Source organism: Cololabis saira, chromosome 17, assembly GCF_033807715.1.
Source record: "Cololabis saira isolate AMF1-May2022 chromosome 17, fColSai1.1, whole genome shotgun sequence".
Classification (NCBI taxonomy): domain Eukaryota; kingdom Metazoa; phylum Chordata; class Actinopteri; order Beloniformes; family Belonidae; genus Cololabis; species Cololabis saira.
The window spans coordinates 11,315,251-11,327,628 of NC_084603.1; the positions used below are offsets into that span (position 1 = coordinate 11,315,251).

Here is a 12,378-nt window from a genome sequence, read left to right on the forward strand (position 1 = left end):
TTTCCATTGCTTCGACTTTCCTCTTTCAAATCTTTTTAATCCCTCAGATTTTTGGCCCTTTACCTCCCGAGGAAAACACACACACACTCGCGTAAACAAGGTTTTGGACTTTCTTCTTTTAATGTTCCAGTCAAGAGGAAAACTTTGATTTTGTTCCATCTGCAGGATGATTATAAAAAGTTTCAAGATCTGTGTGCATGTGTGCAGAGCGAATGGATGCATGTGTGTGTGTGTGTGTGTGTGAATATTTATCCCGAAGTAGAAGCGAGGTCTCAGTTTAGGATATTTTAAATTGGCTTTTATTCAACGGTTTGCTCCTCGTTGTTTCCGTGCAGACGCACAAACACACATTCAGAGGTAGAGTTGTTGGTTTTTTCTCATATTTCCTCTTACAGAAATATAGGTATCGTGCACTTTGAAGTCGAGCGCTGCGTTTCTTGCGCTCTGGCTCGGCCCCTGAATCCCGTGCAGAGGCTGTAGATTCTCCGTGACCGTGTTATGAAAGAGAGCGAAGAAGAGAGATATGAAAACCAGAAGAGTCGGGCTGCAGCCAGCTCTGAGGTTTTCCTAGCTTAGGTGCACAGTCAAATCCAAAGAAAAATGCCAAGAAAAAGAGAGCAACCCACCCCCTACCCCTCCTCACATCCCCTGCCTGACAACTGCTTCCGTTCTAGATCTTTCTGGCTGCTTTCCTCTCTGACGGGCAGACGTGCTGGAGTTGGATTACCTTTTTTTTTCTCTTTTTAGGCTGCAGAGATCTTTCTGCACTGCTAATACTCACTCACACATGCTGGCTGCTTGGCATCTCCGCTGAAAGGGTTTTGGAGGGGCCTCAGCGCACCGATGGCCGGCTCTTATCTGCTAAATCGCGGAGCATTGATTGATATTTTATTCGCCACACATGCTGCTATGGCCGTAACTGCATGCACTGAATCTGTACAGCAATCCCACTGCACACTTTGTAACAGAGCAAGGTCCTTCATGGGTTCAATTTCAAATGTGACTGGGGCTTTTGTGGTAACATGTTGGTGTGACGGTTTTTAAAATGGGCCTCTTCTTCTCTGTAAAGCTCCTCCTGCATAAAGTGATTGAAGTGCATCCATTTGGGGTTATGTGGTGTTTTGTTTCTTACACTCTGGCTTGTTTCTACCTCTCCCACCTCCTTTTTATCCTCTTTACGCACCCCTCTTTACTTCAATTCGTCATTTCCCTCCTTTCCCCCCACTTGAACCTCCCTTCTTACCCCATTTGCTCTGCAGAGGCATCGAACAAATACCAAATTTCTAAGCCCACGGTGTGCTCAGTGCACCCGGGGGAGCTGCTGAAGCTGAGCTGCCCTCTGCCGGCGACGGGGACCATAACCTGGACCAAAGATGGCAGCTCTTTGGGCACCAACAACCGCACGGTGATAGAGCAGGAGGTGCTGCAGATCCGTGATGCCACGCCCAAGGACTCGGGCCTGTATGCCTGCACCGGCGTGGGCAAAGACACGGTCTGCTTCATAGTCAATGTCACAGGTGAGTCAGGACAGGAGCAGGCCGGTCCGGACGGGACTGAAGGTTTGGACGGTCGTGGCTGAACGCTGCTTGGTTGAGTTCAGGAAGTGGAGCACATAGATGTGGTTAGGACGAACAGAGAGTGTGTGTATGCGTGTGTGCGTGTGTGTGTGTGTGTGTGTGTGTGTGTGTGTGTGTTTGCGGCATTAGTAGCATATAATCAGATTTATTCAGATAAATAAAATCACTGAGTGTCATGAGTCTTTAAACATTTGTGCTTCTAGATTTGCTGTAATGTGACACGTGGAAACTCCTGAATGCTTTGCTGCATGTTTGAGAATGGGTTGGGAAAGGGTTAGGGCTGGGTATCGATTCAAATGTCAAGAATCGATTCAATTCCGATTCTTAATATTCAGAATCGATTATCATGATTCGATTCGATCCGATATTGATTTGCCTTAGTGTTATTTAAAATGTTTTTTGAGCTGTTGCCTGAATTATATGACTGTAAAATAACTAGTGAAATAATAATTTCACACTAATTATTGTGAAATAACTAAGAAATAAATAACTCAAACAGGCCTTTCAATATCCATTTAAAGTGCAAAAAAGAAATAAATTGCAACAGTTCATGCAGTAAACAAATCTTTTTAGCTTATCTAATTTATTCTGTCACCACGCACACATATTGCCATGAAGCACCTGGCATTTTTCAGAAGTGTCATGACAAACTGTGTGTCCGACTACTGGGATTAAAGTTCACCTGGCGAAAATGATGGAAAAAAATTTTAAAAAATCGATCTTTAGACATAAGAATCGATTTTTAGGAATCGATTTAGAATCGGAAAATCGATTTTTTCAACACAGGCCTAGAAAGGGTGGCAGTAACCGTGGTTACTCTTTGCAGATGCCATTTCGTCGGGAGATGACGAGGACGACACAGAGCGATCGGAGGACACTGGGGCGGACGGAGTGCAGTTAAGTGAGTATGGAAAGACGGCTCGTGTAGATTAGACGGTGGAGGCCTGAGCGCGTCCTCCTTCTCTCAGCAGCCTCTCTCTCTCTCCGCCTGTTGGGTCTCTCCATCTACCGTGCTCTACTTTATATGAGGAGAAAACACGAACAGAGAAACCTCCTCCTTTGCAGTGTTTTTAATGCACTTTAGTGCAGCTCAGGCTGCGTGATGACGACCACAGAGAGTCTGTGCTGCTTCAGGATCAGGACAACTTGTCAAAAATCTGACCTTAACCCACATCCCTCCATATAACTGTCTAGGGTTGTACTCTGGGATTGTGCCGTGTGTGTGTTAGTGTCTGTGTGTGTTTCCCAGGCGAGACGCTCTAGGGAATTCAGGGATTCCTGAGATTCCTGAGCAAGTGTCTCCCAGGTAGTGGGGCTGTATGGAGCCAGCCAGCCAGTCAGCTGTGCTCATCCATTATGAACGACACCCATCTGGGCCCCGTTACCCACCTGGACCCAGTGTGTGTCAGAACAAGAGAAAGTTATTTTCTTTTTTTGTAGTTTGTTAGTGCAGTGGCGAGGTATGTTTACGCAGATGCGTGTTTACATGTTTTGCCTCCACGTACATGCTCATCCTGAAGGAGCTGAACAAACGGCAAGGGCTTCCACATCTTGTTAAAATTCTCCACACACATCGCGTCGCGTCGCGCCGTGAGTTCTCCTCCTCCACTTTTGGGCTGACTGTAATTGCCTGAAATCCATTAAATATAGGGAATGGGGGTGGGTAGGGGGTGTAAGAGAGGAACTCGGCAAGAGAGGAAAAAAAACTGGGGGAGAGGGAAAAGATCCAGCTATTCTGGTGGCAATAAGCTGTTTGAAAACAAAGGGAAAGCTGTTCTGGCTGTACAGTTGCATTTTCTTGCCATGTGTGTTTCTGAAAATTCAAAACCGAGATTATTATTAAAAGGGGGTAGAAGAGGAGAGGGAGAAGGGGGAAGAGAGAGGGGGGAATGGGGATGTTGGATCAGCGCCAGCAGTTCTCTGAGCAGAGCTGAGAGTTGGACTTGGGCCTGCGGACCGGAGCGAGTAGGAGGTGCACGTAGGCGTGGGAGGGAATGAGAGTGGGGAGAGTGGGGTGTAGCTTCATATTTGTAGCTTTATTTTTCCTCCATGAGCCCATATTGACTTGACTTTGAAGGGGCAAATGAACAATATAAGCATCTGAAGAAAAAGGCAGGGAATGTGTCCCACGCTAGCTAGTTGGTGGGGAAACGCGGATAAGCTGCGGTCAGGGTGGCGGCTGGAGGACGTAGGCAGCACTAATGTCACGAAGGCAAAAGAACAAATCAGATGTAGCTACATAGTTTTAAACTGAACTAAATTAGCATCTTTTCTCTTTCAGTTGAGGTGCACAGTTCCAGGTTTTCAGTTCACTTGCGTGCAGTAGCTTTAGCAGCAGGAATCGGGGGTCGATGCTCTCATTTTGAAGAATCGGAGGAACTCTGGATGGAACAATGGGCTGAAAACAGATGACAAACACGGATTTTCACCTTCTAATAGGGCTGGGCGATATGGACCAAAAGTCATATCTCGATATTTTCTAGCTGAATGGCGATACTCGATATATATTGATATTTTTCCTGTGCCATAATTGGGGTTTCCCCCAAAGCATTATAGCATAGCATCTCTGTTAGCTTCATTTTTTCTGAGGCAAACCCTTAAAAAAACAGTCAGTTTTAATACAAAGCCTCGTGCCAAATGTCACACAGGTACATTTATTAACAGAGGTTTGCACAATATCAAAATGTATAAAACAAATGAAATAAAAATAAACTGCCTGCATATATAGAATAAAAATGTTTCTTGAATAAAATAAAACAAATATCCCTTTCCTGCATAACAATTAAATTACTAAACTGTGCAATTAATACAATGTAGACAGTAACAGGCAGACTTTTCCACTGAGGTTGACAGTTGTGCAAATAACAAAACATTTGTGCAAATCTCAAATAAAACATTCAAGTCAATTTGTCACAAAATAAGCTATATCAAAATCATAAAAAAAAAATATATTATTATTATTTTTTTCTCGATATAAACAATATTGTCTCGTACCATATCGCGTTTGAAAATATATCGATATATATTAAAATCTCGATATATCGCCCAGCCCTACCTTCTAACACAACTCAAACCTTGCGCACTGTATCACTTTTGCAGCAGCTTCCTTTACTTCCTAACATCCATGTTGCAACACTGCCTGCAGCGTGTCTAACGTGGCTCAACTCGCAACTCCACCGCGTCGCAGAACCGAGCGTGTTCGGTGGACGTCCTCCGCGCAGCTGTCTCCTTCAAAGGCGAGAAAGGTGTAAAAATTCATTGCACAGTGTTGGCTTTAACTGCTATGAAATCTGTGAGGTTTGAGTTGCTGTAGGTGGTGAAAATGTGCTCTTTTATGAGCGTCCTTCTGAGTAGGCTCCCTCGCAGTCGGCTCGTAGCTGGATCTCCGTCAGAATTCCTCCCCCGTTCTCCGAACTGAGAGCACTCGTAATTCACTCGACCCCGCTTCGAAAAAAAGAAAAGAGGGAATAAATATTCTTTTAAAATATTGTCATCAATCTTGAACCATTAAAGATGGGAGAACAACGCCACTGTTAGGACCTGGCCTGCTGGTTGCCTGCAAGATAAATGGTGGACTAACATCAGAAGTTAATCATCTCCACCCACCCAAGGAGAATATGTGAATCTAAAGTGTTAAAAATAAGCCACCCTGACAGCTATGTTGTTGATCAAATCTGATCAAACCTACAGCTGAAGTTAAGACGAATGTTTTATAGCTTTTAAAGAGCCTTTGGCTGATCCATGTTTAATTACGTTTAGTTTTTTGATGTGAAAGAAAGCCTCTGTAATAAAAGCTGAAAAATCTGCTCAGCTTTCATGTTAAAATAAGAGACTTTTAAGTCTTATGTGCAGGTTTCATCCATTTTTCTGGACTTGTTTTCCGGTAAAAGCCATTTATTCAGAGAAATATGACACAGCCGCTGCCGAATATGAATAAATCTATTTTCCCACCGTATTGGGTCCAATAATATATGTAGAAGACATTCAGCTGACATAGTTGAACAGTGAACAGGAGAAAATACGTTTAATCCTGAAATACAACTCGAGGACACTGATGGTTTTAACTCTCTGGAGAAACAGAGGATAAAAACCCATCTTGGGTGAGTGCCGGTGTTAGATAACCTCGGTTCACCCCGGGCCAGCCGAGGATAAACTGCTGTGAGGGGGGATCCGGATGCACGGGGCTTCGGGGGGGCGGTGGATTCCTCCTGCAGGCTGCAGCCGTCGGGTCAGCGAGAGTTTGGCTTGATCTGGAGAAAGGTCTGGGGGTCACCTCGTTTGAAGTGCTGCCTCCTGGACGGAGAGCATGGGAAACGGTGACACTCGCTAGGAATGGGTGATATGTTACCGTTCACGATATACCGTCAAAAAAGTTCCCCACGGTAAGAATTTATCATCTCCCGGTAAAAATGCACAACGTACGTGAAGGAAGGAAGAAAGGAAGGAAGGAAGGAAGGAAGGAAGGAAGGAAGGAAGGAAGGAAGGAAGGAAGGAAGGAAGGAAGGAAGGAAGGAAGGAAGGAAGGAAGGAAGGAAGGAAGAAAAGAGGAAGGAAGGAAGGAAGGAAGGAAGGAAGGAAGGAAGAAAAGAGGAAGGAAGGAAGGAAGGAAGGAAGGAAGGAAGGAAGGAAGGAAGGGGGAGAAGGAAGGAAGGAAGGAAGGAAGGAAGGAAGGAAGAAAAGAGGAAGGAAGGAAGGAAGGAAGGAAGGAAGGGGGAGAAGGAAGGAAGGAAGGAAGGAAGGAAGGAAGGAAGAAAAGAGGAAGGGGAGGGAAGAAGGAAGGAAGGAAGGAAGGAAGGAAGGAAGGAAGGAAGGGGGAGAAGGAAGGAAGGAAGGAAGGAAGGAAGAAAAGAGGAAGGAAGGAAGGAAGGAAGGGGGAGAAGGAAGGAAGGAAGGAAGGAAGGAAGGAAGGAAGGAAGGAAGGAAGGAAGGGGGAGAAGGAAGGAAGGAAGGAAGGAAGGAAGAAAGAAAAGAGGAAGGGGAGAGAAGAAGGAAGGAGAGAGCAGGAGGAAAGAAGGAAGGAAGGAAGGAAGGAAAGGGGAGAAGGAAGGGAAAAAAGAAGGAAGGAAGGAAGGAAGGAAGGAAGGAAGGAAGGAAGGAAGGAAGGAAGGAAGGAAGGAAAGGGGAGAAGGAAGGGAAAAAAGAAGGAAGGAAGGAAGGAAGGAAGGAAGGAAGGAAGGAAGGAAGGAAGGAAAGGGGAGAAGGAAGGGAAAAAAGAAGGAAGGAAGGAAGGAAGGAAGGAAGGAAGGAAGGAAGAAAGAAAAGAGGAAGGGGAGAGAAGAAGGAAGGAGAGAGCAGGAGGAAAGAAGGAAGGAAGGAAGGAAGAAAGGAAGGAAGGAAGGAAGGAAGGAAGGAAGGAAGAAAGAAAAGAGGAAGGGGAGAGAAGAAGGAAGGAGAGAGCAGGAGGAAAGAAGGAAGGAAGGAAGGAAGGAAGGAAAGGGGAGAAGGAAGGGAAAAAAGAAGGAAGGAAGGAAGGAAGGAAGGAAGGAAGGAAGGAAGGAAGGAAAGGGGAGAAGGAAGGGAGAAAACAAGGAAGGAAGGAAGGAAGGAAGGAAGGAAAGAAGGAAGGAAGGAAGGAAGGAAGGAAGGAACGAAGGAAGGAAGGAAGGAAGGAAGGAAGGAAGAAAAGAGGAAGGGAAGAAGGAAGGAAGGAAGGAAGGAAGGAAGAAAGAAAAGAGGAAGGGAAGAAGGAAGGAGAGAGCAGGAGGAAAGAAGGAAGGAAGGGAAAAAAGAAGGAAGGAAGGAAATGAGCCTGAAAGAAAGAAAGAAAGAAAGAAAGAAAGAAAGAAAGAAAGAAAGAAAGAAAGAAAGAAAGAAAGAAAGAAAGAAAGAAAGAAAGAAAGAAAGAAAGAAAGAAAGAAAGAAGGATCAATTCAATTTAATTGGTGTAGTTTAGTAGTATTTAGTATCTTTTAGAGCAGTGTTTTGGCTCCAAAGACTGAATGTGGTGATAGATTTATAGTTACAAAGATGGAGTTGAATTGGTATTTTTTTTAATCGTCATTTTTATCATTATCGGGATAAATACCAGAAATTATCGTGATACATATGTTAGTCCACACCGCCCATCCCTAACACTCGCCTCTCGTGCCTCCGACTCGTCCTGCGACCGGGCTGCCGGCCTGGGGTCAGAGGTCGGCGTGGGGCGACAGCTTAGTGATTGACCGGTTTCCACCAACTCCGTCTCTGTCGGAGCAGAAGCAGAAGCGACGACCGTAAGAGTGAACAGAGAGAATGATAAAGCCTGAGAGGTAAAAGGTGGACGGAGACGAGCTCAGATAGTGACACTGAGGAGGGAGGAGAAGAGAGCGAGTGATTATTTGTAGTGTGAGCACTTACTGTATGCATCCAATCAGGAAGGAAGAGCGATGTTTACTGACTTTACCGTCCAAGTATTCTTGAAATGTCCGGCGGTTCCTGTCGGTGAAGATGAGGAGAGGTGTCTGCTAACGTAAACTGGACAGCAAGTTACAGAGAGCGAGGTTGAAAAGCACTTAAAGAAGATATCCTCCTGGGCCGTGCTGCAGTACTTTAATCAGCAATGGTTTTATCTTATCTGCGGGCATTCCCTCTTTTGCTTTGAGTCCTGCTGTACAAAGAGGAAGTGATGGTATGGAGGACCGTTTGGGTTGTTGTTTGACTGAGTTTCTGCGAGTTTCTCTTCCCCTCCGACTCCCATCTGCTTAGGCAATTGCGTTCCCAGGTGCAGGAAGAAAGGGAGGGTGGTGGTGGTGGTCGGAGGAGGGGGTTGTTCGAAGGAAAATCTTGCTGACTGAGGGACAGAAGTTGGGAGAAAAAGAAGGAGCAGGCTGGGGAATGCTCCAAATACAAGAATCCAACATTTTTTAGCTGGAGGAATGATGCGTGGTAGTCTGCTTTTGATAAACGTGCGTGTTGAGAACTCTGAAAACCTCCGTTAAGTGTGACATTCATCTTCTCCCCCGAGGGCACATAATGGTTTTCCATGGGCGATAAGCATCTCTGGCTATGCTGTCCGTATCTAGCGGAGGGGTGGGCAGATTAACAGGGTAGCTGTGGTAATTGGAGGAAGTGGAGGCAGGAAAAAAGCTGCTAAGTAGAATGTGATGAAATTGAATGTGATGGTCCAGTTACCCTCGTGGAAACGCCCAGGCAAGCTCTCCCTTTGGAGCTGATGTTCCTCCCTGCTCCTCAGCTCTATCCAGCCCCAAAGAGGGTTTGAGTTAGGTGTTTTAATGAGACGCTAGTAGGAATGGGTGATATTTTACCGTTCACGATAAACCGTCAAAAAAATTCCCCATGGTAAGAATTTGTCATCTCGCAGTAAAAACGATAAATTCTCGTTGGTGACGTTTTTGTGTAAAGATGATTTATGGTTCTGTGTTAAATGCGTGAAGGAAGGAAGGAAGGAAGGAAGGAAGGAAGGAAGAAAGAAAGAAAGAAAGAAAGAAAGAAAGAAAGAAAGAAAGAAAGAAAGAAAGAAAGAAAGAAATGAGTCTGAAAGAAAGAAAGAAAGAAAGAAAGAAAGAAAGAAAGAAAGAAAGAAAGAAATGAGTCTGAAAGAAAGAACGAAAGAAAGAAATGAGTCTGAAAGAAAGAAAGAAAGAAAGAAATGAGTCTGAAAGAAAGAAAGAAAGAAAGAAAGAAAGAAATGAGTCTGAAAGAAAGAAAGAAAGAAAGAAAGAAAGAAAGAAAGAAAGAAAGAAAGAAAGAAAGAAAGAAAGAAAAAAAAAGAAAGAAAAAAAGAAAGAAAGAAAGAAAGAAAGAAAGAAAGAAAAAAAGAAAGAAAGAAAAAAAGAAAGAAAGAAAGAAATGAGTCAGAAAGAAAGAAAGAAAGAAATGAGTCAGAAAGAAAGAAAGAAAGAAAGAAAGAAAGAAAGAAAGAAAGAAAGAAAGAAAGAAAGAAAGAAAGAAAGAAAGAAAGAAAGAAAGATCAATTCAGTTTAATTGGTGTAGTTTAGTAGTATTTAGTATCTTTTAGAGCAGTGTTTTGGCTCCAGAGACTGAATGTGGTGATAGATTTATAGTTACAAAGGTGGAGTTGAATTGGTATTTTTTCTATTGTTATCGGGATAAATGCCAGAAATTATCGTGATACATTTTTTAGTCCATACCCATCCCTAGCTGGTAGTTCTCATGGTGTTAGGTTGTTCAGTTCTACCTCTTGCACAGTCGCTCCTCTCTGAATATCCGCTTTAGCCGGGCCTACGGTCCTGAAGTTGAGGCCGAGGACACATGTAGGAAATCTCCTGATGAACACCACCTGTCGTCTGGTTGCAGGCGCTCCGCACTGGACCTCCACGGCCAAGATGGAAAAGAAGCTGCATGCAGTACCGGCTGCCAACACGGTCAAGTTCCGCTGTGCTGCGGGAGGAAACCCCAAGCCGAGGCTGCGCTGGCTGAAAAACAGCAGGCCGTTCCGCCACGAGGACCGCATGGGGGGGTACAAGGTAGGATAAACAGCCATACATCAAACTTTCTATTACCTATGTCAACTCACCGCCTCCTCTTTGTTTTCACTGCGTTCGCATGCCGCGGTGCATCTGGCTGTTCAGTGAAGGCATTTGCCTCCTCCTTCCATCGTTCTCCAGCTGTCCTTTCACCCCTTTTCCACCCTTCACTGGAGAGAGGAGAGGAGACGGAGGAAACAAGGGCAGGGTCTCTGCTGCAAAATTGGAATTGCTCATCCGTGGGGCCGCCTCTCGCCAGGATACTTTTCAGAGCTTCTCACTGTAACTCAAAATGGTCCCTTATCCCCCCCCCCCCAAATCGGCTAGAAATGCAAGCCCAAGACTTAAGGGTTAAATGCCCTCAGACAGTAACGTATAGAGAAAGCAGACAGCGTCAGGGTTGAGCTGAGTTCAGAAAGTTAGGGTAACTCAATCAGGGAGAACAGGTCCCACTGGCTTCGGCTGGAGACACATTTGTGATGCAATTCTTTTGTCACGACGAGTGTTTTACCAACACTGTCGCGGCGTGTGGTGTTTATTTGTTCAAAACTAATTGCATTGTGTGTGACTCTGAGTCTAGCACTACATTATTAATGATTTTCATGATCATTACTCTCAATCACTGTCGATGAAAGTGACTTAGAAACGAGTCTAAAACAACAATTTGAATTCCTCCCACGTGACAGTCTGTCTTGGACTGCTGCTCCTCCTTCTGACGGTGCGTGCCCCAGGTAAACTGGAATAGCAGTTTAAACCCAGTACTAGAGTTGTAAAAAAAAATCAGGGGGGATGGTGGATTTTATGATATGGGGACAGATAATTTGTGCTGATTACAAATAATATAATATATTACAAATAATAGCACTGATCAAAACACCTGCAGAAATACTGCAGGAATGACATAGCAGCAGTTAAATGCAGCCTTCTGTAAGCTTTAAATATCCACTGGGCTTACATCAAATACATCAAAACACAACAATTAAAAACAGTTTTCTGAACTTATCAATATGACTCTGTCCTTCACAGGATAAGTAAAATGGATCACTGCAAAAACTCAAAATCTTAACAAGAATATTTGTCTTATTTCTAGTTAAAATGTCTCATTTTAGTAAAAAAAATCTCATTACACTTAAAACAAGACTCATCACTGGAAAAAACAACAATTTTCACCTATTTCAAGTAGATTTTCACTTAAAATAAGTAGAAAAATCTGCCAGTGGAACAAGATTTTTTTTGCTTGTAATGAGAAGCTAAATCTTGTCCCACTGGCAGATTTTTCTACTTATTTCAAGTGAAAGTTTACTTGAAACAGGTGAAAATTGTCAAATAAGTTATTTTTCTGGTGATGACTCTAAATGTTGAAATAGCAGTAAAACCACATTCATTGATGAAATGACATAAGGGATGGAAAGGGGGGATTGCAGTTTTACAGGGGGGATGATTTTTACCGTTTTTATTTCAGGTGGGATGCCGTCCCCCCTCATCCCCCCTCAACTCCAGTACTGGTTAAACCGACAAATACGAAATGAGTTTACAAAAACACCTAGTGATGCTGAATGTGTTTGAGGCTCCTGGTTAATAACTGACAGTTTATGAGCAAACGTTTCTCTTTGCCAGGAAAGTTTAGGAGCAGATCCTGTTGACGTAGCTGCTAATGTCGCTTCCTTTTGGCTTCAGGAAGCCTCGTTACAGCTACGGCAGAAGACAGTCGCAGAAATGATACAGTCAGCCTGTCGGAGAGACTCGGCGGGTCGTTCACATCCATCTTTTCACCAGTCAGTGTTGGAGAGCGGCTGCACCTGAGCCCAGCCCCGTGGCCTAACCCCCCCATTGTGTGGAGTAGAGGCCTGTTCAGGGAGTAGCTTTAGCCTGGAGGTGGAAACTTATTTCACACACAGGTGAAACTGCCTTTGAAAGAGAGGGAAAAAAGAGGATGATTAACTGTGTGCTTGAACCGTCTTAGACTGCAAGGGCGGGGTTTTCTGCATACAATGGCAGTGATTGACAGTTCTCAGGGAGGAGGGACTACATGGATTATCATTTGTCAGTTTATTTTTTGAAGAACTCTTGAAACAGCAGAGAAATAAGTAAGGAGATAATTTGTACATCCATTTATTATCTGTACCTGCTTATTCCAACTGGAGCCTGCTGGAGCCTGTACCCAGTACTCGAGTTGTCCCCCCCTGAAATAAAAACGGTCAAAATCATCCCCCCAGTAAAACTGCCATCCCCCCTTTCCATCCCTTATGTCATTTCATCAATGAATGTGGTTTTACTGCTATTTCAACATTTAGAGTCATCACCAGAAAAATAACACCAGAAAAAAAAAATTTTCTACTTATTTCAAGTGAAAATCTACTTGAAACAGGTGAAAT

At 44.0% G+C, this 12,378-nt stretch overlaps 1 protein-coding gene across 5 annotated transcripts in view; it reads left to right on the plus strand.

The window, feature by feature from the left end:
- Window positions 1-12,378, plus strand: part of fgfr2 (fibroblast growth factor receptor 2) — a 51,506-nt gene that overhangs the window by 10,267 nt on the left and 28,861 nt on the right. For 4 of the 5 annotated variants that reach the window (XM_061744606.1, XM_061744608.1, XM_061744604.1 and 1 more), the window contains exons 3-5: window positions 1,260-1,517; window positions 2,404-2,478; window positions 9,834-10,003. In XM_061744606.1, the coding sequence (XP_061600590.1) occupies window positions 1,260-1,517; window positions 2,404-2,478; window positions 9,834-10,003 (503 nt within the window). The remainder of the gene's footprint in view (window positions 1-1,259; window positions 1,518-2,403; window positions 2,479-9,833; window positions 10,004-12,378) is intronic. The other variant, XM_061744609.1, reaches the window with a different exon arrangement.